The 27216-nt window shown below is 32.1% G+C and overlaps 3 protein-coding genes across 3 annotated transcripts in view; 2 read left to right on the forward strand and 1 right to left on the reverse strand.

Annotated features, from left to right (window-relative positions):
* Nucleotides 1-2905, forward strand: part of LOC140434123 (juvenile hormone esterase-like) — a 31128-nt gene extending 28223 nt beyond the window's left edge. Inside the window, exon 10 of the mRNA XM_072522163.1 lies at nt 2585-2905. Coding sequence (XP_072378264.1) covers nt 2585-2768 — 184 coding nt within the window. The 3' untranslated portion in view covers nt 2769-2905. The remainder of the gene's footprint in view (nt 1-2584) is intronic.
* LOC140433150 (uncharacterized) overlaps nt 1-27216 on the reverse strand; it is a 1089409-nt gene that overhangs the window by 143167 nt on the left and 919026 nt on the right. The window lies entirely within an intron of this gene.
* On the forward strand, nt 5515-26538 carry LOC140434124 (juvenile hormone esterase-like). The gene is made up of 10 exons (XM_072522164.1): nt 5515-6489; nt 13666-13803; nt 15907-16060; nt 16117-16308; nt 18190-18368; nt 18725-18866; nt 19022-19191; nt 20531-20669; nt 23912-24053; nt 26218-26538. The coding sequence occupies exons 1-10, from the start codon at nt 6274-6276 to the stop codon at nt 26399-26401; spliced, it is 1656 nt and encodes a 551-aa protein (XP_072378265.1). The 5' UTR covers nt 5515-6273; the 3' UTR covers nt 26402-26538.

Consider the following 27216-nt stretch of genomic DNA (forward strand, 5'->3'; position numbering starts at 1 on the left):
TAAAATCCGCAAAGAAAATGAATTTTCGGTTTTGGGTTGTATACCATAACTCACAAACATGTATGTCAAGGCCTTGGCATCTATTTGAAACCTACAGTGTGGTGGAGATATGTAAATAAGGTAATTGCTATATGACGTCATCAATTAGAATTATTAAACACATTCCTTAACCCCTACAGTTTTTTAAACCCCACAAACAGTATAAGAAAAACTCGAGGAGTTCTTGCCTTCTCTACCTTTCAAAACAAGTCAAAATTCATTTATTCGTGAAGACAATAGTTAACAGTGTACTATAATGCCACACACGTAAAGATTCGGTAATTGCTGAAGGCAATAACGAACGACATAATTTTTAATAATGAGTTATGTATTGCGGGAGAAACCGCGACACGCAACAAAAAAAAAATATGTGAGATTACAGTTTACATTAAGATTTTATGTTTTTAACTGCCCAAAATTAAGGTCAAATAATCAAGAGAAGTGGGCTTACTATTGCAGATACTTATGTATTTCTCCTAACATACTCTTTATTCGGGCCCCACGTTGAGCGCCAATATACTCTAACTTGATGCTACAGTTTTTATTTATAATAAAAATATTGTAGCAATAAGCACGTAAAATAAAAATCAAACAAAAACAAACTATATAGATACTAGAGATTTCTCTGGAAATAGGTAAAAACGCATAATGAGGACTCATACACGTCTGGCTTAGGATGAGTTATTTTTATTGGATTTTTGGAATCAAAATAATTAGCGTCACGTAAGATTTGTTGAGTGATAAATAAATTGATACAGTTATTGAGAACAAGACATATATTGTTAAACAAAATAAGTAAAAAATATGGTACAAAATTAATAACTTTAATTACATATAAACGCTAAGATACTTTTATACAAAGAGAATAAAAAATATAAAAAATTATAAAAAATTAACCTTAAAAGGTTTAAGTTAATTGCCTAAGAACTCTTTATAATAGCTAATAAAATTGTAAAACAATTTTAATATGATATAGAAACAAAACAACTAAGTAACCAGTAACTATTTAATAAGAACAGATAAATAAGGGGAGATGGGAAATAAGAAGCAAGTTTTTCTAAAAAAGAAAAACAAAAAAAAAGAGAACACCACCTAGGTCAATTCCACGTGAAACTCAATATGAATTATAAAATGCTTATGGCTTATCCAGTTTCCATACAACTTTCAGAAAATCCATGTAGAAGAAACACGTGATTTTATTTGGCTCCATAAAAAATAATTACTAGAGCGAACAAATGGCTCCAACTAATATTCGATACTATCCATATCCATAGCTTAATCGAATAAGTTAATCCTAATACAATCGATTAAACTAATTCTAAAAAGAATCCAAAATATAGTTATCAAACAATAATGTCGATTGAACGCAGTCTGGTCCGACTGATCGCTTCTAATGAAGACAAGACGAAAAATAGATGTATAGACATAACAACGACAACTCATGACCTGTTAATGCACAGAACTACATTTGTTTTCCATTATTGAAACCTGAGACAGACCTAAGCTATGCAACCATTATCACAGGAATGTAGAGAGCTTAATATAATTGAAGGCATTAATTCTTGTAAAATGTAACATAGCATAAATGATAAAAAAAACACAAAAACATTTACAAACTACAAATGAAATTACAACATCAATATTAAAAAGGAAAAAATTATTTAATGCTTATAATGATAAATTCAAAATTCATTATTTTAACGAAAATTCGTTCTTAGAGAAGAAATACTTTTAAACATCTCGTTTATCAAAAAATAATTATCCTCTGTTATTTATAAATAAGAAATTTTTACAAATAGTCAGAATGAACTGTAAAATTTAGAATGGACCCTACAACGTTCACAAGACACAACACAAGGAAAATATTTATCAGAAAAACTTAAAAGATAGGAAATAAGGTCAACATTTCAACAACATGTAAAAAAACACATTGAGATCTATTTTATTTAAACCAAACCTAACATTGAACAAGAAGGAACAAAGAATAGTATTTATAAAATACTTTGTAAATGCGACATTTTTATTTAGGTGTAACATTTAGACCATTAAATGTTAGAATAAGTGAACATCAATCTTGTATAAAAAATACAGAATTTGATATACGTATCTCAAATATTTAACTACGCATGGAAACATAGAGTTTAATAAAAATATTCATGTATAGGCCTAAAACACACAAATCGTAAAAAAGAATCAACAAAACGACTATTATTATACTAAAAGAAACCAAATGCATGGCAAATTCCTTGTCAAAATATAGTAGAATCTGATTGCCAATATTAAAAAGGAAAATAAATAGAAAGAAAATACCACTATTAGTAAGTAAATAGCATATCGAAGATATATCATTTATACTTTAAAATAACATTTATATGAAATTGAAGTTACAAGTAAAACTGTGGTTTATTCGCAGTAAAAAAGGGAACTGTATTGAAATGTCACAAGATTATAGCTTCAGAGCAATAGCAAAAATAATGATACTATTATTGATGAAGATATTATTTTAAGTACCTAAATATAATTTAAACATATTTTATTATTTTAGCAATCCAACTCCGGAAGTCGACCCATTGTTGGACAACGTCATCTGGCAACCATCTGAACCAATCTCATTAAGATTTCTAAATATTAATGGAACTTTGAGTATGCAAGAAAATCCAAGACAGTTCAAGGAAGTTAACGAGATTATGGAAAAGTATATGCAACCACCTTTTGTAGTATTTGGTTAAATAAATATAAATATTTTTAAGGATTTAATTAAATCTTTTTTTAGAAAAAATGTGGTTAATGATTATGTTTTATTTATTTATTTCTCATTTTTAACATGTTACAATGTAAATATAAAATACAAAACTCTACACGTTTACTTTTTTTAAATCAACTCTTTAATTTTTAATTAATAACACAAACGCTTTATTTATTAACTTTTGTCAGTACAATTAGAAACGGATACTCAACTGAAATAAAACATTGTATTCAAAATAAAATCGTATTTTTAACAAAAATTTAGAAGAAACCATTGGCAGGAGTGTAAAATATTATTCGATTGAAGTTACTGCTCCTCTAGCTATGGGTTTATCAGTCATTAAGATTGTTTCGTTACTGGCAGCCGGAAAGAACAAGAAGAGGATTCTGTTATTATTAAACCAGTTGCAAAACCTTTTTCTTCGTCGATCCAATCGACATTCTCAAACGGTGTGTCACCGCAACGCACAATACAGAGAAGCTCCTTTATCATTTTGGCAGCAAGCCACTATGACTATACTCTACTTTTAAGTTATATGCAGTTTAAATCATAAGGAATCTGGTTAAACCCTTCTAGTGTAGGCAACAGATCAAAGAGCAACCTCACAGAAGTGGCCAACATTTAGTGGCCTAAATGATCTTATTTAATGGTGGGATTATTTTTTGTACGGGACAGAAAGAGAGAGAAAAGAAAGACAGAGGAAAAAAAGAATTGATTGTCAATTGTGATTGACAAAAAAAAGAAAGGGACTGACTGAATGAAGTTAGCACAGATATCATAGGATGTTGCTATAGATATCGTAAAACAAGCTTATCTGTCAACACAGAATATTTAGTTACCGGACAGAAAGAGAGAGGGCGAATATTTATTGTACGGAAATAAAGAGAGAGAAAAGAATGTCAGAGGAAGAAAAGAAAAACAGAGGGCGCCAACTACATTTTAAATAAAAAATAGGAAAAATTAAACTGTAGATAAAGAAATTATGAAAAAAAATAAAGAAATTAAAATAAAATAATTATTTAAATATAAATTAATAGAGATGTGACGTTTATAACGTTACATATTAATGAAACTTTAAGTATGCAAGAAAATCCAAGACAGTACAAAGCCGTTAACGAGAATATAGAAATGTATATGAAACCTTTTGTATTGTTTGGTTTAACTAAATAAATTCAAATATTTGTTATGTAAAATAGTTTATTATTTTTTATTTTTGAGAGTTCGCAGACGGTCAATGCTTCCTGTTGATTAGTTACTGTTTTAAATTTATTTTACATTCACATTAGTTTCGTTAACACGTTAAGCCCCCCCACGGGATCCAAAAATCTGGTCCCACCGTCCAAACTTATATTATTTACTTATTGAATTGTTTTTAACCTCAGTTTAATAATTGCATGTTACTTTAAAAAAAGGTATATTTTATGTTTTTTTTTTAGTTGTTTTCTGAGGTATTCATTATATGTCGCGAGGCCCACCAAACACAATTTGCATCCTAGGACCACGATACATATTAGTTGTGTCGCATTTTTTAATAATAATATAACTATCCCAATGCCACTTGCTCCCACTCAAGAGAATATCCAGGACGGGTTTTGAAAAATAGGGGTCTTCTCATTCAACCGCAATTTGTTACAAAAAATTAATTTTTCGCCATCGTTTGCAACAGACAGGCCTAATCCAAATGCTACTGAAGAGGTGGGCATTTCTAATCAACATAACATAAGACTTGCACCTAATGACGAATCCCTATAACTATCACCTTGGTTATTAAATGGGGATAGACCTTTATTCAACGCAGTAATCTCAGCTGAGCCTGAAAATAGAGCATCAACTAAACAGACTACATCACAGTTATTTACTAACAGTGATAGTACGTGTAGCCAATCCTAAAATAGAAACATTCATTGACCACCATATGCTTACACAAGTTGAAATCGCTGCGCTCCAAGCAATAAAAACGCAACCTAGACAAACTCCTCTAGAAGCTAGCCAAGAATTGCAAGCTGGAACAAGAAATCTAGAATCAGACATCTCTCCTTGTAATGCTGCTTTGCGTCAGTAATTAGAACTGTTTACAAGCAAGTATTCTGTGTTCTTGCCTAAGACTTTACGGCTTTACCCCAAAATACATCTAGAAAACTAGGAAACAGAATTCGAAAAACCAAACAGTGTGCTATCTACACAGATACTTCAGTAAAGAAAGCTGCTAAAAAGAAATATGCAGAGCAATAAAAACGGTTGAAAAATAGACAAACAACGAAAAAGTACTCAAATCATCTACTGGAATGATAATTAAAGACAAAGGAAGAGAAAAAACGGAGAAAATGAAGACTAATACACCGCCAGAATCCTCATCAGAAGAAGAATATTATTGATTTATTTGCTTAGAGATCTATTCAGCAAGTCGGTCTGGTTGGATTCAGTGCCAAGGTAGCTGCAAACAATGGTCTTACGTAGACTGTACTGATGGAAGTAGATATTGCATATATATGCCACAACGTGATTTATGTATTATTTTTGAATGTTACAATTGTTCCCTATTCGTGTTATAACAGCCCCTGGTATGGGATTGGTTGTAAAAATCACACACACTTATTTAAATGATATATTCCGTCCAAACTGTTTTACTTAAGCTACTGGTTTTAACATTAATTTAAAGATAAATGAACAAACCTTTACCTCAAAGGTTTTGATCGTTGCTTACAGCTGTAATAGCTGTGCTGTGAACCATTAAAGGAAAATTCTTACAACCGTACCCGGTCTCCGCTCTCTACCATACAAACCAAAAAGAATACTGGGCGAAAGCTTAGTTTCATCAAAATTTAACTAAGGCGATGTTGCGTATGGGCCTTGTATTAGTTTAGACGACAGGGGAAGAATTTAGGTGGTTCAAAATTCGTGTCTTCGTCTGATCTGTGGTGTAAAAATACAATAGGCTATTTCTCACAAATTAAGACATGTATAATGTCTCAGCATGGAAAAGAGAAGAAATTTACATGCTGCTTGTCTATTTCACAAAATTATCAAAAACTCGTCACCAGCAAGTATGTACCACCACAAAATTAATTTTATTTATAGATCGATCTAAATATAGTATTCACAGGATCAGTCAGACCAAACTCCGATTATGTAGTTTTATTAAGTGGTAGATCAATGTTTAAATAGTGAGAATATATCACCTTTTTTACAAGTATTAACTCAGACCACTTTTTCGAAGAAAAACTACTTTGTACAATATATTTTTATTTTTAAATGAAAAACTATTAAGGACAAATACTTTTACTGGAGTGCAAGTACTTAAAATCATTTTCAATACCGAACAATTAGAATACTAGATAGTTATCATTCTGTGAAACGAAGACTTAGACGCTCAGATAAAAATAATAAAAAAAATAAAAATTATAAAACATTTTGAATTTTACAATAGAATGGTATATATAAAATGATATTGCTTACAGTACAAATTAGTTACCTAAAAGTAAGTGATCATGAGGGTGTTTAAAATATTGCAAGTATTTTTATTAATCATTTTAATTGCCGTACACGAAAGTATTTCAAAATACATCGAAGATGATGGAACTATAGTGCAACTGGAGGAAGGGAAGATTCGTGGACACATCCTTAAGAGTCAGAATGGCAACGACTACTACGCTTTTCAAGAAATCCCATATGCTGCACCACCTGTAGGAGAAAACAGATTTCAAGTAAGACTATGTTTATATTAAAAATCTTTTATGCGTATCCAATGATTTTTTTAAGTAGTGTAGATATACGAGTGCAACTGCTGTAGATATTACTAAAAAAAATCGGAGTCAAAATGAAGATATAAGTAGAAAATTATTAATTATTATTAAATATGACGACATAAGCTACGACATTGTCCGAGGTGCAACATGCTCCCCTATAGATGACGAGGAACTTAATTTTTGTCTCTCTTTGTATTCAGTATAGAACTCCCTAATTTGATATGATTGTTATCGAAGGTGTTTATCCAAAGATAAACTTAGATGTTCAGCATCTCTAATTTATTTATCTAAGTCAATATTACATTAAAGCATGGAAATATGGGCGTTTTAAGCGGCCATATTTCCATTCTATAAAGTAATATTGACCATACATAACATCATACCAGTATTACTTTAACTAGTCTAGATATGGACTCTACCAAATAGGGACTATGCCGAAAGCAGCAATAATTTTACAAATAAAAATATGCACATTATGCACAATTAAATGAGCTAGGGAGTAGTGGCACATTCACAATTATACGATTAATTTTTTTATATTTAGAAATTTTTAAAATTTACGATTGATTCTGTATGATTTTCTGCGAGCGACCTCTTTGAAAATAATAATGTATATGAAAATATATTAAATAATAGCTTTCTTGAGTTGACAGAAGTAACTAAACATAAAACGACAAAGCACTGACAAAAAATTAATAAAAAGAAGTTATTAAACATCTTCAGAAACCTAAGAAAGCAAATGTGGACGGGATTTACAACAAGTTTATAAAAAAGCTCTATATTATTTTATAATTAAATCTTCTTCTTCTTCTTTCTCTTTATAAGCAATTCTGCTTGTTCATTGGGGGATTAATACCTCTATGGAAGGTTGCCGCTTCATCTTTTGCGTGGTCGTCTGATACTTCTTTTGCTGAGGTGACTTATCTCTTGCTATTTTGACGGCACGGGTCTTCCCCATTCTGCTTATGTGGCTACTCCATTCTTTTTTTTCTATTTGGTGTCCATTCATTAATACAGTGTACGATACATTTTCTTCTATTGTCTTGACTTCTCTTTCTATCCCTCTATAATTCTTCTCAGTACTCTCTTCTCCGCTGTTTCCAGTAGCATTTGTGTTGTGGTTGTGTGGGGTCTCGTTTCTGAGGCATAAGTCATTATTGGTCTTACACTGGCTTTATAATTCTTGACTTCATCTCAGTTTTAATGTGTCTGTTTCGCCATATAGTGTCATTAAGGCATCCTGCCCGTCTATTTGTTTTTTGTACTTGATCTTTTACTTCTTTGTCCAGGTCTCCATAGCTAGATAGTGTAATTCCCAGGTATTTTATTTCCATCACTTGTTTAATACTAATGCTATCAATTTCTATTTTACATCTGGTTGGTTCTTTGCTGACTACTATTGTTTTGGTTTTCTCATAACGCTTTTGATGATTTAATTTAATCCATAATTAAATTGAAGAGCATGGGGCTCAATGAATCTCCTTGCCTCATTCCGCTGCCTATTTTTGTAGGTTCTGAAAGTTGTCCATCTATTCTGACTTCCATTTTGATGTTTTGGTAGATGTTTTCGACAGTTTTTACAATATTTAGGAGAACTTCTTCATTATACAGAAGATGGATTACATCTTTAAGTTTTACTCTGTCAAACGCTTTCTTTCGGTCAATTAGACACAGAAATGCTTGCTGTTGTACCTCAGTGATTTCTCAGTAATTTTCTTTCTAACAAATATTGCATTTGTACACGATCTTCCACTACAAAAACTCTATTGTTCATCTGCTAAACTTATCCACTGGTTTATTAGAACCAAAAAAATTTTAGTTGTAACTTTTGGGTAGTAATTAACAAGTTTATATCTCTTTAGTTTTCTGGCTGTTTTTATCTCCTTTTCTGAATAGTAGAATTAGTTCGCTCGATCTCTATTCTTCTGGTATATGATTGTGTTTTATAATTTTATTTATGAATATTGTTAATTGTTGTGTCACTGCTGTTCCATAATATTTCAGTAATTCGTTTGGTATCCCGTCTTTACCTGCTGCTTTTCTATTCTTCAGGTTTTTACGTATTTTTATATAATATAATCTTAAGAGAAAAATATGCGAATAATTTGGTTAGCAGCAATATTAATCAATATAGACAAAAGGAGATGCAATCAACAGTAATAATTACAAAGGAGTTGCAATTATAATTGTATTTGTAAGATATGGCAAACATGAAGAGGCCACAGCTGGAGATTTCAAATAGGCTTCAAAATAGACCGATCTGTTATAGATCGGATCTATAGATTAAAGCAATTAAGTATACATAAGATATGAAAAAACTTCAAAGAAAAGAAGGAACATTGGCAAAAATGTCGCTAAAAATTGTAAAAAATGTTAAGCGTTCTCAACAAAATGTGCTAAAGAAAACTAAAGAAAGTGGCAGAAGAAACGCATCTGATAATTAACAAAACAAAAATGTCCTTTGATAACAGCTCAAATTAGATTTCAAGAAATAAAGTGGCTGAGTCTATACAAAATGCATTAAATAACAGTATGAAAATTGTATAAAGGATAAAAATGAATAGAACAAGAAAAAGAGGAAGATCCAAAATGAAATAGAAGCCACTGTGATGGAAAATTTAGAGAAGCTAACCTTCACAAATTGGGAAAACTGGAACGTTAGTGCACGGAGTACGTAGCTTTTTTTATGATTTTATGGAATGCAAAATTAACAACACGGATTCCTATCAGCACTTATCGTCCCTCAAAGCCTTTGGACATACTTAAGAGAAGGTGAGCTTAATGATTAGTGTATTCAAAATAAAAGGTATGTCAGTTAGTAAAACGCATCTTGAAAAGACCCCGTGAAAAAAAAAGGTAACCGTACAGAACAAGTAGATATATTTTTTGACCTAGAATTTTCGATACACGATACTTACTTTAAATAAAACGAAATAATGTGAGCATCAGCATATTAGAGAAATACAAAATTTTAAATAATATATAACAATATAAGTTCCAATATACGCAACAAAAACCTGGAAAATTAAACAAAAAGTATGAGGAAATGGTAGAATGCTATAATAGAAAGCTATGGAATAGATTTAAAGATTAGAACTCGAGTGTTAAATTTTTTTTGTAATATTTTATATGTAATATTTGTATTATTTTATATATTAGACAAGACACATAATAATGTCTAGTTTCTCTCATCTAAATTAGATAGCTTACCTGAAATACATTTCAACCAAAACACAAGAGGCATACCATAATTACAAGACAATTATAGAAGCGACACACATGCACTTGTAAGAAAAATAACAAATTATCACTAGGAACGCTTTTCTGGTAACGCTGGGAACTTATTAAAATATAAATGTAGAGGAATTTCGGAAAATAATTCTAATTCTACTATTTAAAAAACGAAACTAAAAAAAACTACACAGGTATAAATTTGTTAAATACTACCCTTAAACTTACAAACACATTTAACAATGTGCTAATAAATCAGAGGATGTTTAGTAGATGAACAACAGGGGTTTCGATGTGGAAGATCGTGTACAGACGCAATATTCGTTACAAAGCAAATTACTTAGTAGACCAGCTATAGTATAATAGACCAGCATTTCTGTGTCTGATTGATCTAAAGAAAGTGTTTGACAGAGTGAGACTCAAATATGTAATCTGCCTTCTTTATAATAGAGAATATCCCCTAAATATTATAAAAACTATCGAAAACATCTACCAAAATTAACAAAACGGAAGTCAGAATAGATGGACAACTTACAGAACCGATAGAAATAGGCAGCGGAATAAGACAAGGGGATTTATTGAGCCCCATTCTATTCAATTTAATCATGGATGAAATCATCAAAAGTGTTAACAAAGATAGAGAATACAGAATGGAACAAAAAAAGAAATAAAAATACTGTGTTACGCAAACGACGCAATATTAATAACTAAAACAATAGTAGTCAGCAAATAATTAACTAGATGTAAACTAGAAATTGATGGCATCAGTAGTGAACAAGTAATGGAAATAAAATACCTGTGAATTACACTGTACAGCTATGAAGACCTGGACAAAGAAGTACCTAAGAGATTAATAACACTATATGGCGAAACAGACACGTGTACCTTTGTGTCTATACCCAGGTACCTGGGTAATTGTTTTATCTGAATCATTGACGATAGTATAAATATTTTTATTTGAGCTTCTAGTTATTCCTAAAATTATTTAGAACGAAGAGATTTATAATAAAAACCAAAGAAAAAAATGCATATAATATATTAAAATTACCTGTCAAAGTTTTTACACCATTACGTCCACACCCGTGGCACCCGGGTAACACTAATGTTTAGTAAATTATGAAGCTCTGTCTAGTTTTTTTTATAATAAAAGTGATATGGAAACGTAAATAAAAGTTACATTTTAAACACATTGTCCACACTTACTTATATTTACTGAGTGTTCGTTACATAGTGGACGATTACAAACATTACATGATTTTCGTGTCTTTCTTAGCCGCTTTTTCGCTAAAGACATACAAATGTAGCAGTTTCCAACAATTTTGAGGCGTCCAGTGGAATCTCGAAGTGGTAATGACTCTGCAGTATTACTTGAATCTGTAGGTAGAGGTTTTCCTAACATACACTCAATTCCTGACCTTGATGAAAAATTTCGGTATACATTTGGTACTTTAGATCTAGCAGAAATTGCAGGCATCACTAGTTGTTTCCCTAAGTCTTGTAGAAAAATTCTATGCTTACTGGTTTCAGTAGAACTCTGTGGATTATTCTCTGTATAAATTGTATAGGTTGCTAGACAAGCTACGTCTAGGATATTGTAAAAGAAGGCTACTGGCCAACGCAAAGTTCTGCGTTTAGTGGAATAATGAGAAACCATTTTGTCCATGTTGTCTACGCCTCCTTTAGTTGTATTATAGAACTGAATTATTTCAGGTTTATTTTTTGGGCCACTTACATTATCGTTGTCATGCATTGTTGACAGCAAGATAACGCTTTTTTTCTTTTTTGGTATATATGAACAAATAGTAACACGATCTGCACTGAATCCGTGTAATGACGATTCAGGCTCACACTCTGGCGAAGGCAGCATTTCTTGTGGAATATATGGTTTGTTTCTTTTCAAAGTACCAACTAATGATAAATTCCAAGACAACAGGAGACGGGCTAGTGGAAGAGTTGTGAAAAAATTATCCATTGTTATGTTTCGTCCAGAATTTTTGTATCGGTAACACAAATCTTTTACGTCGCGTTTACCTTGATTAGTTTCACGTCCAGTCGAATGTTTTCCAGTATAAATTTGTCCAGTAAGTGGATACGAATTATTGGCGTCACAAACCCACCAATCCTTGATGCCATACTTGGCAGGTTTTGTTGGCATATATTGCGTGAAACGTGTCCTACCTCTAAAAGGAAATAACTGTTTATCCACAGTAAGAGAATCCCACGGTACATAGTTACGACGTAAATTATCATTGAGAAGATGGAACATATCTGTAATAGCTGCAGCTTTATCATTTTGCAAACGTTCTGCACGTGTTTTGTCACTGTCAAACCGTAAGAATCTGCTGATGCTCCAAAAGCGATTTATGCCCATACTTGCTCGGTACAAAGGATGAGAGTCTGTTTTCCATAAATCTTTCGTGTGCTCTGAATTTGAATGCCGTACTCCTGCTGTAATAAGAATACTTAAGTATGCATCAAATTCTTCTGTTATGTGTGACTTCCAAACATTTCGAGGTTTGTCGGGGTTTTCAACATTATACTTTTCACAAACGCTATTAGATTTTCGATTGGTTTCGCGTATAATTATGTCACACATTACGTCACTGAAAACACATTTGAATGTATCTCTAATCGAAAGAGTTTTAGTAGAACGTACTGGGCCCGTTTTTTCACGCAAAAGGTTACGTTTCAGTGTTCGACTTGCAGTAAACGGTTTTCGTTGCCAAATCGTTTTATCTTTTGCAACCAGAACATCACTTTGGGAAGAACTTTCATGAAAATCGTCAAAATCTTCATCACTACTATCGTCGCCGTCGGTATCGATTTCAATCTTATTATTGATATCAGTAAAAACGTCCTCTACGTCAAAAGCTTCATCTCCATCCGGTTTGCTTTGCGAAACATAGTCCTCATCTGATTCCTGGTTTTCGATATTTTTGTCTACTTCCTCATCTATATCGTCTATAAATTGTTGCAAGTACTTCTGTTGCTTTTCATACGTCATTCTCAAATTGAATGATCTATGTATAAAACATTGTAAAAATAAACAGTAATAACTTACCTTCTAAATTCGCTAGCACTCACTTCTCTTCTTGCCATTATTACAAGTAATTACAATATAAAACACGCATATAGTCACAAAAATATTAACAACTTGTAAGCACAGTTAAATAAACACTGATAGCAAACAAAGAAAAATCCCAATTGTCTGTTATTTTCGGAATGTACAAGCGAAGTTTACCGAAACAATGCCGGGTACCTGGGTAGCACGGGTATAGACTCCCGTATCAGGCACTTGGGTATTGACATAACGGTTAACACTGAGATGAAGTAAAGAATTTATAATGCCAGTGTAATACCAATAATGATATGATAATGATAATGATGCCTCAAAAACAAGACCAGACACAGCCGCAACGCAAAGGCTGCTGGAAACGGCAGAGATAAGAGTACTGAGAAGAGCTACAGGAATTACGCTGAGAGATCGAAAGAGAAGTAAAGACATTAAAAGAAAATGTAAAGTACAGTATATAAATGAATGGACACAAAACAGAAAAAAAAATAGAATAACTATATAAGCAGTATGAAGGAGACCCGTGTCGTCAAAATAGCAAGAGATAAGTCACCAATCGGCAAAAAAAGTATCGGACTACCGAGCAAAAGATGGAGTGACAACGTTCCATAGAGGTATTAATCCACCAATGAACAAGCAGAATTTCTTATAAAGAGGAAGAATAAAAATAAAAAACAATTAGATAGCGATACCCTTTTGTTAAGTATAAAGTCTGCTCCACAATCTCACCTTTTTCTCTCCGAGTTCACCGAGTTTTAGAAACATAAAACAAGCACGTGATGATCAATGATATCTTAAGTTTTTTTAATAAGTAATGTATTTTGTTGCAGCTAGCCAAACCACCGAAACCTTGGACTGATGTTCTCAATACCACTAGAAATACCAAGATTTGTTATCAATACCAATCACAATATTCTAACCTTGAAATAAGTGAAGATTGTTTATATATTAATGTTTACACGCCACAAGTAAGTATTATTTAATCCAGATTAAACTGGATTTTTGAATACGATAAAGAATTTGATTTCTAGATTATAAAAACTTCAAATATTATACACCACCTATGGACGCTGTAAATTTATGGAATTTTTAATAAACATTTGACAGATTTTTATCAATTCATTGTAACTCGTATTTTTGATTAAAATCATATTATCAGTATAATATCATAAGTGTTCCAATTAACTGCACATTCACGCTAAATAGTACATGCCTATCAACAAAATTGGCATTAATAATTAAAAAAAAATGTAATGAGACTTACATTTTAATTTATTTTGGAGAATATATAAATTAAAAACATATTAGTGTTACCCTGTAAACTTTTATCAATTGGGGAAATAGGTCCTTTCCCCCAGTGCGACAGAGAAAGCTAAGGCAAAGCTGAATATTTTCTAATTTGCCAGGTTTATTGACCACATGACCTAAATTATCAATGAGAAGGTCACGCGGTCGATAAACTTGACCCATTAGACGGGGATGCAGATACTGCTTTTCTTCAATTTTCTCTGTCGCACTGGGGGAACGTGACTGTATTGCAGCAGTCGGTTTATTTTGTATTATATGTCTATGATTGGCGCTATATTTGATAGTTGATTTACTTGCCTTCGACCTTGCAGGCAAAAAGCCATATTTTGAGTGAAATTATAAGACATTATATTGCACCCTAAGGTCGATGAAAAATTCTGATATTTTTCTGCTTACTTAGTTAATTATAAATCTGATATTAGCCCATTAATATTGGTATATTATTACTGTTAATTTCTCCTTTAAGTATTGTAACCAGAGCCTACTACATTCTATTGACGAGTTTGCTAAATATTTTTCTTCATTTATTAAGATGAGGCTTTGTTTAATGTTCATTTGAGGATTCGGATAAGGATTCTTTATTTAAAAAATGATTGAACATGAAGTCCTCGGTTAGGATCTTGTAATCCTCTTTAGGTTTGCTTTTAATGTTGTTGGATTAGTACAGTGCAAGGCAGAAGAGCACCTAAATAGGCACTGTAGCATTCGTCGTGACGTGTGTTGTAAAGCATCTAGGACGCCATTGAGATGGAGTCGCCAGTTAAATGAGAGGTAAAAGGTTTGTCTGGGTTTAATATACTTTAAGTGTAGTGTTTGTGTTTTTGAGCTAAATTTAACAAAAACTGAGTCTCTAGTTACTTTTTTGTGTCTGCAGCCGTTTCAACGTATACATCCAACTTTAAGACTAATGTATTGCAGTAGAGTTCTGTTATTGAATGTTTGAGTTAACGGCCAGACCTCGTCAGCTTTCGAGAGGCAGTTCTGCCAGAAGTAGTCCAGTATGCATATGTGAGATGACATGACAGTGGTATACGCCACCATTTCGATGTTACTTTAGTTCCGTCAGTCGTTTAAACGTCCTGAGCCAGCCTCAAGCTAGCGTATTTATTAGATATTGATTTAAAGGATTACACATCAGTACGGGGTTTACCTGGTTTAGGTATCACGATTGTATTAGTCACTTTCCAAGGAGTAAGAAAGTGACTATTTTTGAGACATGCATTAATAGTTTTTGTTAGAAGAGTAATGATACTCTCAAGAAGTTATTTTAGATATCGTCTGCTGATATTGTCAGGACCAAATGAGGTATTTTTGCTTCTCTCTCTTGTCGTTTCCTCATTGCTGAGGATCGTGATTTCCTACAATGCGGGCTGTCAATTCTCTCCATCTCTTGCGATTTTGGGCTGCTCTCATGGACTCGGAAAACGTCTCTCCAGTGGCTTTCTGTACTTGATTATTTTTGCTTATTTAGTAATAACTCTTTGTCTCCCTGTTAGTGAGGGGGTTCGTGATCGGTTCATAACCTGGAGTGTGGTGTGTGACAGTAGTTTCTACTATGAATTCAGTGTTGAGCTTGAAAAAGTGATTAAAGTTTGGGTTATCTGGGGACTGGAAATTGTAATGAATTGTTATGGAAATTATTATACCAACTTTCTCTTTTCTCGTATGCTTTCGTTAATAATTAGCTAAGGAATTGCTAATTATTTTAATATGTTTAGATAAACTCAGGTCTTGTTAACATTAACTAGAAAAATATTTTACAGAAACCTGGCAGTAATAACCTCCTTCCTGTTTTGCTATGGATCCATGGAGGAATATTTGTTTTAGAAGCAGGTACATTTGAGTACTTTGGACCAAAATATGTAATAGATTCTGGCATTGTTGTTGTAACCTTCAACTGCAGACTGGGAGCTTTTGGTAAAGACTAATGGTTTACATGTACGGTACTTATTATAGTCAAATACTATTTCTAGGCTTTGTTGGAACTAACGATGGAGTTATTCCTTTGAATATTGGACTTAAAGACCAAAGGTGGGCTATGGAATGGGTACAGAAAAATATTCATTTATTTGGTGGAGATCCTAATCATGTGACTATAGCTGGTGAGAGTTCAGGATCATTGTCTGTTGATTATCATCTTATAGGACCATGGGAAAACGGCAAACGTAAGTAATGAGATTTTTAGATAAGAGCAAAAAAACTGTAGGACTAACGAACAAAAGTAGATATTAATTTGCAGTTTAATTTAATTTAATTTATTTAGTTCATTTTGAAAGACTATATAATATTATAGGAAAGAAAATATTTTCGACTGGTATGAAAGTTTGTTGCCTGGCAATTTTCCCGAATTAAATTTTGATAAATAAATCACAAAACGTCAGTCAAGTGATTTTGTCAAAATTTCATACGCGAAAATTGCCAAACGGGAACAAACTTGAATAAAACCAGAAGAAAATTTTAAAACCGGTAAATAATCGATCGATACACGACAAGACTTTTTCACTAGACAATTAATACAACATATAAACGAAACATAATATTTATTTATTTGTTAGAAATATTAAATGTACAATTATTATAGGCTATAGTAGTTTGCTTATTTTTTTTTTTTCGACTAAAGCATGATTTTGTGTGTTACTGATCTGTAGCATTTGGGAATTCGAAGGTCCAGCTTCATTTGTTGTTCTGAGATTTTCGATCAACGTCTGGTCGTAACTATAATCCTGCTGCAGATCTAGTTTTAGAGAGCTTGCATTTTAGTGACCCGTTAATTTAATTAACTCCTGTTCAGGGACACCTTGCTTGAACAAGGCTGACACAGCTAAATATCGATGAGAATGGTTTGTTATTTTATGTTTTTTTGTGTCTATTCAAATTTTTTCAGCGATTCTTGTCCACTTAGATACGGTGTTGATTCCAACTGGACAGTTTTTGAACCAACATCCATCCTTACAGTTGGGGTGAACGTTAAGAAAGAGTCTGTTTGATAAAATATTTGGTCTCCTTTTTTCATTGATTTCAAAAATAATCTAACTTTGTATAAATACTCGTTTAATGAATTTCTTACCAGCCATTTGTTGCTTGCCAAACTTTTCGAACTGCCTTGATTTGTTTTGCAAAAAATGCTGTTGTATTCAATTCGGCCCGTAAATTCTCCCATAACATCAAATTCTTCCTGGAAAAAGTAAAACTTGCAGTTTACGGCCTGATTTCCTCTCTAAGCAAGTTCAAATAAGCAAAGGTGAAAACCTTCTTTTGTGCTTTATCAGAAGTTTCCTCCTCGTAGCTTTGGATAACTTTTAATAGTTCTTCGGTGGATAATGCTTTTAAACTGGGTTCTCTTTTTTCTTAAATACTTTAAAGCTACCTCCGCTCGGTATCTCTGGTCAAATTTTTACATTTGAAATATATATCTGTGAAAGGGTCGATTTTTATGCCGTACTCCGTAAAATATTTTTCTTGTACCATTTTTGCTGTAGTATTCCACATTGACTTTACAGACGAATCTTTATGGTCTTCGCCATTACGTTTTTCATGTTAAAGCCATAATCCTAGACAATTTTTGCTTGTTCCGTTATGGTGGTACATCTTTTAAGCGTAAAATTTTTCATCCGTAGGAACTCGGAAAATTGGTCCAAATAGAGCTTCTGGACCTCTGCGTGTTTAATGGGACCTTTTCCGAAACCAATTTTTTGATTTCTTCACCTACTACCATCCAAATCTTGATTTTTTGTCTAGATTCATTTGTCCAAAATTGATTACACCTAAATGACGTTTGTTAAACTGACAACAATAGAATTACCAGACACGCGACTCGTGACGGATCTATCATAATTTTGTCGCTGAGAAATCACAGACAGGAAGGACCTTTGTCAGTAGGAAATGTGACGTTGCTATGACGTTTTATCAGTTAAAAATAGTCTAGTGAAATAGTAATAGTAATTTTAATTCGTATTTGATTCATAACAGTTATCCTGTCTTGTATTACTTTAATTTGATCCAAGTTTTTAATTCGCTGGTAATTTTTTTACTTACATTATTTTTAGAACTGTTTCATGCCGCAATAATGCAAAGTTTAAGTATACTTAATGGTTTGCTCGTACAGGACGATGAAACCAACACGGCCTTGTCACTTGGTAGAGCTTTGGATCCTGAATTTAAATCTAATGATACGAAAGAGTTGTTGAATGTGCTCCAGAAAGCAGAAGCCACCGATATTTTTAAGGTAAGGCTCTGAATATAACATACCTAAAAACGTTTGTTTCACATATGAGCACATAATATCTCGTGAAGAAACAGTCGATGACAGTGGAATGGCATGATCTTATTCTTGAAATTTTTTACCAAATGGTACAATTTTACTTTAACTACACAATATAATTAATTGTACCAAATATAAAAACGTATTGTGAGAATGGTTAAAGAAATAGGAGGTAAAAAAATTTTACAAGAGAAAGTTAAATCTACATTTATCCATAGGTATTTCATCTGCGCATTTTTACTTGTGGTATCAATCAATATGACAAAAAAAGTAATCGAAGCTAACTACATAATAATGTAATATGTGTTGTATTCTTTCAGTTACAGGGGTTCCTCAAATTAGGAGTATCTCAGGAATCAGAAGGACCGTTCTCTTATAATGGTTTTGAAGCATTTTTATCAGGAAATTATAAAAACGTGCCTGTACTATCTGGATTTACTTCAGAAGAAGCAGCAATTGTTGGTAAGAAAACTTGCCTGATTTTAATAGTGTCTATTCTCATCTAGATATTTTTATGATGTACATATTTTTCATAATAATAGTTTATAGTAATACTTTAAGTAAACGATAATTAAATTACAGTATTATATTATAAACCACAACACTATTATTTTTAGCTGGTCTAGATACCACAGACATATTAAAATTTCTCGATGACAATCCAAGCCAACTAATTGATAGCAAAATAAATATGTCTCCTGAAGATAGAGAAATTGCTGGTACTTTAAGAAAACAATTATATACACACAATACTAGTTTTGCGGAAGATTTGGGCGGTTTTATAAGGGTGAGAATCATCAAATATAATTTTAAATCACTTAACACTTATTCATGTAACACACTTAAATCATTTAGGTGTGCGATGTATGCTAAGGCTAATCACACGAGATATTTTCATCAGTATAACTATTTAATAAATTCTTTTTCTTATTGCGCCATCTTCTTTTAAAAGTTGGCGATCCAAATGGTAATTGTAGCTTTTGAAACTACTGCATGAATGATTTCTATGGATGAATGGACAAACCATCTTCTCAGGTCTTTAAGCCACGAGTTCTGGAGTCTTCCAACTGATCTTTTGCCCTTAACTATACCTTTCAATATGATTTGGATTAATTCATATCTTTCACCTTTCAACACATGAGCCATGTATTGTATCTTTCTCCCTTTTATTAAGCTTAGTAATTCTTTTTGTTAACTCACGCGCCGAAGTACCTGATCATCGCTAACTTTTTGTATCCATGGAATTCTTAGCATTCGTTTCTATATATACATTTCAAAAGCATCGATTCTTTTTTCTGTTTCAGAGTTCACTGTTTAACTTTCACAGCCATACAGCAAAACAGAGGAAACGTAACATCTGATCATTCGAATTCCTCGGTTGTTCGATTTTTGATAGGATTTCTTTTTTTTTTATTTACACTATCTATTGATATTTGCTCCCAATTATTTTATAAAAGTTACATGTTATTTGTCCCTTGGCATACAAATGTACGTTTGTTGGTATCTTTGAAAAAATTTTTAAGACAAAAAGAGCTTCTCTTGTTCCCAGTCTCGATTTCCGTTATTATTTTGTAAAACATGCATTATTGAAGGAGCAACATAAATTTATAGGTGTCTAGTTTATCTTTAAAAAAGAGGATCTGGCCTTCTATTATATTGGACGTCTAAAAGCTACCATTTACACATAGTGATAGAATAGTACCACAAAAGAAAGAACACATCCCTTGTGTGTGCTGTGTACTGAGAGATACTTTAAGTATTTGTCAGTTACTAAATGTAGCACGGCAAGACTACTGAATCTTGACAATGATTATTTGATTTGTTACTACTCTAAATATTTCTAAAAACTACTAGGTAGTTTCGAAGGTTTCAAATTTTTTAGCTAGATATCCATTTTCTGCTGGAGTCTCTGTTACTCTGAATCTTTCATTGCACAATACATTTCATTAATTCAAACTTGTTTAATTTTTTACAATTTAAACCAATCGTTTAAATTTTCTATGTACATTTAATATACCATTATAACAATTATAAATCAATACAGCATATACTTCACTTTTCAAAACACGTTTTTCATCTTCCGCTGCAGAAAATTAAAGTTATTAATGTATCAATGTCTTTTTAAGTTTGTCAGTGACAGATTATTTATCAATGCAATAATCAAACAAGTTGAATTAGCATCACCCTATGTCCCAAACTACTTGTACCGATTTGCCTACATAGGAGAATTAGGAGGACCGGAGATGAGACCATCTATACCACTAGGTAAAGCATTATTCTAAGTACAGCATTCAGATTAAAAGAAAATTTACCAACATTATACTAGTTACAGCTATTTCTCTCTAAAATGTTTACGATATTTAACATTAAAATAAGGATGTTTGACAACATCATGAAGACAATAATTTTTTAACGACCTTTTGACCCAACGAAGATATATATTATGATAATAGACCTTCAAAATACTATTACGCTTTATTCTAAATTGCATACTTGGATGAAACTTGGCCTGAAATTTTTCAATTTTGATTTAAATATTGAGGGTGCGCGTACCCACCTTTGGCGCATTACGGCATCAATGACGATTGATCAACCGTCGACTAGTTTGTAAGTTACATCTACTGCAATTGTAAGTACGTGTAATAGCTTTTCGTAACTGTGAGGCGGTTTATATTACATAAATAAGAACTAAAAATATTTGTTTGTTGCACATAAGGGGATATTCAAAGTGATCTAAAGGTGAGTTGTGAACTTTTTTTGTTTCAAAATTATCTGTCTAGCCTAAAATTCGTTTGTTGGTGATGTTGCGTCGCTTGGGGCTGGGAAAATTTTACCGACCGTGGGAAAAAGCGGCATCCTTTGATGTTTGCACCTGCTCAGGTGTTCTAGTGACGTCACGCTCACTGACAAGTCGAGTCATTTCTTCTTTTCCTTTCTTTCGTCTTCTTCTTTTCTTTAGCTAATCTGTTTTTCGTCTCATGTTACCTTCTTCTATTCACTAATTGAACGTCCACTGCTTGACAGGAGAACCTAATATTTTATACACTGCTACATATAAGCTGTGGTTCTTTCGTCTAGTGTTTGACACATATTTTTCGCCCAGTACTCTACATAGGTCTTTCCTCCAGTGCTAGACATAGGTCTACGACTATTTCCGCCAATGCTCTGTATAGGTCTACGATTTTTTGTCCACGGCTAGACACAGGTTTTGTCGCTAATCATCGAAGTGTCCCACTGCCCAAATTAGATAACCATCGAAGTTTTTTTTTCACAGTCAATTGAGTCAACCAAGTACTTCTTGAATGTCGTTGGGCCACCGCCAGAAGCGACCATTCGGACCTATGACTGCACAGAAATATATGATCGAACATGACCTTTGTCTACTAAGGAATTGTATGTCTTGAAGAAGATTCAGATACAGAGAATGTAGATGAAGTAGAAGTTACATATATCCTTCTTAATGTTGATGAAATTACTGATGACGAAGGCCTAGATGATAATCTCATTCAAGAAGATAATTTTGATGCAGAAATTGCTGGAACATATGAAATTTACGTTCCGACAGCAAGTCATTCTGAAGAAGATGATATCCCACTTAGTAGAATTAGCAATAAAATGCGAAAACTCACAAAATAAATCGAAAATTTTACCAAAATGAGTTTACAAACACTTCTCCAGTATTCTAGACTCATCCTGAAAGTAATAACAATCGTTTATTAGAGAAAATCAAAGTCATCCATTTAGGAAAATCGCCCATCGAAATATTTTCATTATTTTTCGATAATGAAGTCACAAGCCAGATTATACTTTTTTCAAATACTTACGCAGCACCAAACATTCGTCACAAATTCGATATGAATGAAGCTGAACTGAAACGCTCCATCGCTATCTGCATATTATCGGGATATCATACTTTGCCACAATGTAAGATGTATTGATCGAAAGATGAAGATTAGGAAGTAGCCATTGTGAGAGAAACTAAAATGAGAGTGAGAGAAAGAAAATGGCCAGAAATAAATTTCGATCAATCAAACAAAATACTCATTTGTATAATATTACTCAATTAGACAAAGATTCTAAATTTGCTAAACTTACATCTTTCATATAATGAATATGAAATTTTTCCAATTTGCTATATATTTGAACATAACCTTTAAATTGATGAGTAAATGGTACCATATTTTGGACGTCATTCATGTAAGTTGTTCATTCGGGGAAAGTCTGTAAGATTTGGATTTAAATTATCGTGTCTTTGTTTACATACAGGTTATTTATATTCATACCATATGGAGGAAAACAATATAATAATTTTGATTCGGGTAATAGTTTGGGAACGAAGGTAGATTTAGAGTTACTTTCTGTAATTGACAAGCCCCAAGAGCATCGAGTCTTTTTCGACAATTTCTTTTCGTCTTTTGGTTTTTTTGACACACTGCAGGATCTACGCTTCTTACCCACAGGTACTATAAGAGAAAACCGCACTGCAAAGTATGCATTACAGTATAGCATAACGTGCAAAAGACGGCACGGGAAACATTCGAATTTGATACTGTGTCTAAGGCTTTACTCATGAGATGGAATGATAATTATGCTGTTACAGTAATAGCAAATACCTCCACATTGTTCTTATTTAAACGGAAGGATACAGTCGGAAAAAACACAAAAATATTCTCGTATCTCAGCCTAATGTAGTAGCCGAATACAATATGTTTATGATAGTAAAATGTCACAATTACAATTTCAATCACTTCTAGCAGTATCCCTTATTAAATTTGAACGGTGTGTTAAAATATTGAACACAGAAGTGGCTGCTCACTCATGTTGTAGATATCCCTCCAAAGATAGTTTGCCTGGCGTGGTCAGATTTGACAATATTAGTCATTTGATTAGAAGGCACGATACAAGTGCACGAAAGAAATGTAGGTTACGCAAAATTCGTACTTACTATATATTTATGCAAAAAATGTAAAATTCATCTCCATCTCGAATGTTTCGACTCGTTTTATACAAAATAATAATTATGTTTTATGTATAACAGTATCGACCAAGGGTACGTACACGCATCCTTAACCTTTTAAATGTTATTGGTAATTTTTTTTTTTTATTATAAACATATCTTAGTTGATGCATTTTTAACTAGTTTCAATAAAAAAATTTGGAAAAATTATTGTTTTTCATTGTTTGGCTGTTAATGGGTTAATAAGCTAGAGAGTTACTTTTCTAAAACCTTTGCAAAACTATTAGATCCTTGTTAAGATTCTTCAATAGCTTTGTTGACCTAAGATTTCAGAAAGAAATATTTTTCCAACTTGATAATGTCTATCAGTTATAATGTTTTTATCATGCAGCTTTTAATAGCGGTTTTTTCATGGAACAGAATTAAAATTAAGACATCCTCGAGGAATATTTCTTCTGGAAACAGTTTTTACGATCTTGATAAATTCATCATCGTTTTAGAATATACAGCTAGTTAAAATAAAGCAAAATACTATTTCTTTATAATTCAGATGCAGATGCTGTTATGCATGGTGAAGATATTCATTATTTTTGGGCAGATGGATACAACTCCGATCTTAGTAAATTTCCAGAAGAAGATCAGCTCGTTCTTCACAAGTTTGTCAAACTCTGGACTAATTTTATAAAATTTTAGTAAGTATTCTTAATATTTTAATATCAATTGTATTAATAATAAGATAAGTTGAAATTGCAAACTGGTTTCTGAGTTTATTGAATAAAATCGAACTCGGGAGAATAATTCTACACATTTATTTTATTCATTAGGTTTTAATCGTACTAGATGTGCCCCAGACGATAATATTAAATTACTAATTTACCAAAATTTCAGAAAAAAATGTGCTATGGCTTCAAAAATAAAGTCAAAATGAGACATTCTAAGTTTAAATGGTTAGTTCAGGACGTAAAGATGTTAACGTCTAGTTAAAACATACAGTGTGGTGGATATATGTAGATAATGTCATCTCTATATGACGTCATCAATCAGAGTTATTAAACGCATTTCTTAGTAGTTCTTTAACCCCCAAAAACCGCATGAAAAAACTCGATGAGACTCTCTATCATTAAAAATAAGTAAACATTCATTTATTCGTGAAGACAATAGTAAACAACGTACTATAATACAATACAAATAAGGATCTGGTAATTGCTGAAGGCAGTAACTTCTTCTTCCTTTTTATAAGCAATTCTGCTTGTCCATTGGTGGATTAATACATCTATGGATGATTATCACTCCATATTTTGCGCGGTCGTCATCAACCAATAGCTAATAAAACTGTGAAACAATTTAATACGATATAGAAACAAGTTTTTCACAAGATAAGAAGCAAGTTTTTTTAAAAAAGGAAAACAAAAAAAAAAGAGAGCACCCCTGCGTGAAACTAGATGAAATATGAATTTTAAAATACTTATGGTTTATCCAGTTCTCATACAACTTCCAGATAATCCATGTAGAAGAAACATTTCTTTTTATTTGGCTACATAAAAAAGAATGACTACATTGAACAAATGGCTCCAACTAATATTGGATACTATCCATATCCATAGCTTAATCGAATAACTTAATCCCAAAACAATCCACGAACCTAATTCTAAAAAGAATCCAAAATTTAGTTCTCAAACAATAAAGTCGATTGAACGCAGTGTGGTCCGACTGATCGCTTCAAATGAAGACAAAAAGCAAGACGAAAAATAGATGTCTAGACAGAGAACTACGATCACATGTGTTCGTAGTTCTCTGGTATAGACATAACAACGACAACTCATGACCTGTCAATGCTCAGAACTACAATTTGTTCCATTATTGAAACCTGAAACAGATCTAATAGCTATGCAACCATTATCATACGGATGTGAAGACCTTAACATAATTTAAGGCGTTAATTCTTGTAAAATGTAACATAGCATAAATGACAAAGAAGACACAAAAACATTTATAAACTACAAATGAAATTACAACATCAATATTAAAAAGGAAAAAATAATTAAATGCTTATAATGATAAATTCAAAATTCATTATTTTAACGAAAATTCGTTCTTACACAAGAAATACTTTAAAACATCTCTTTTTTCAAAAAATAATTATCCTCTGTTGTTTATAAATTGTAAAAAACAAATTGATAGGAAATAAAGTCAACATTTCAACAACATATAAAACAAAAAACACATCTATTAAATTTAAACCAAACCTAACAATGAACAAGAAGGAACAAAGAACAGTATTTATAAAATACTTTGTGAATGCGAACATTTTTATTTAGGTGAAACATCAAGACGATTAAATGGTAGAATAAGTGAATATCAATCTTGTATAAAAAATAGAGAATTTGATACTTACGTATCTCAAATATTTAACTACGCATGAAAACATATAGTTCAATGAAAATATTTATGTATAGTCCTAAAAGACACAGATCGTAAAAAGAATCAACAAACCCACTATTATTATACTAAAAGAAACCAAATGCATGGCAAATTCCTTGTCAAAACCTTGACAAAATATAGTAGGATCTGGTTACCAATATTAAAACCAAAAATAAATAAATAGAAAGAAAATACCACTATTAGTAAGTGAATAACATATCGAAGATATATCATTTATACTTTAAAATAACATTTATATGAAATTAAAGTTAAAAGTAAAGTAAAACTGTGGTTTATTCGCAGTAAAAAAGGGAACTGTATTGAAATGTCACAAGATTATAGCTTCAGAGCAATAGCAAAAATAATGATACCATTATTGATGAAAATACTATTTTAAGTAAATATAATTTAAACATATTTTATTAATTATTTTAGCAATCCAACTCCGGAAGTCGACCCATTGTTGGACAACGTCATCTGGCAACCATCTGAACCAATCTCATTAAGATTTCTAAATATTAATGGAACTTTAAGTATGCAGGAAAATCCAAGACAGTTCAAGGAAGTTAACGAGATTATGGAAAAGTATATGCAACCACCTTTTGTAGTATTTAATTAACTAAATATAAATATTTTTTAATGAGTTAATTAAATTTTTTTTAGAAAAAATGTGGTTAATGATTATGTTTTATTTATTTATTTCTCGTTCTTAACATGTTACAATGTAAATATAAAATACAAAACTCTACACGTTTACTTTTTTTTTTAAATCAACTCTTTAATTTTTAATTAATAATATCAACGCTTTAATTATTAACATTTGCCAGTACAATTGGAAACGGATACCCAACTGAAATAAAACATTTTATTCAAAATAAAACCGTATTTTTAACAAAAATTTAAAAGAAATCAGTGGCAGGGTTGTAGAAAATTATTCTATTGAAGTTACTGCTCCTCTGTCCATGGGTTTATCAGTCACTTAGATTTTTTCGTTACTGACATCCAGAAAGAACAGGAAGATGGTTCTGTAATTATTAAACCATTTGCCACACCTTTTTCTTCGTCGATCCAATCGACATCCTCAAACGGTGCTTCAACGAAACGCACAATACAGAGAAGCTCCTTTATCATTTTGGCAGCAAACCACTATGACCATACTCTACTTTTAAGATATATGCAGTTTTGCCACGCACATAACGACTGTACATACGCACACTGTTGTGGGATCTGAAATAGATCCCAGAGGTTGCACATATTCTGTTCTTGAGGTCGCATTGTACCGATGGACAAAAGAAATCATAAGGCATCTGCTTAAACCCTTCTAGTGTAGGCAACAGATCAAGGAGCAACCTCACAAAAATGGCCAACATTTCCATGATCCATTATCTAGATATTAAGTTTGTAACAAATTTTCATGGTGGCTTTAATTGTAAC

The sequence above is a fragment of the Diabrotica undecimpunctata genome, chromosome 2 (genome assembly GCF_040954645.1).
Source record: "Diabrotica undecimpunctata isolate CICGRU chromosome 2, icDiaUnde3, whole genome shotgun sequence".
NCBI lineage: Eukaryota > Metazoa > Arthropoda > Insecta > Coleoptera > Chrysomelidae > Diabrotica > Diabrotica undecimpunctata.

What these genes read in the sequence shown, in the direction of transcription:
- LOC140434124 (XM_072522164.1), top strand. Translation starts at nt 6,274, where the DNA reads ATGAGGGTGTTTAAAATATTGCAAGTATTTTTATTAATCATTTTAATT. An exon ending in ATTTGGGCGGTTTTATAAGG is followed by an intron (nt 19,192 to 20,530) that starts GTGAGAATCATC and finishes TGTCTTTTTAAG; the next exon opens with TTTGTCAGTGACAGATTATT. An exon ending in GAGACCATCTATACCACTAG is followed by an intron (nt 20,670 to 23,911) that starts GTAAAGCATTAT and finishes TTTATAATTCAG; the next exon opens with ATGCAGATGCTGTTATGCAT.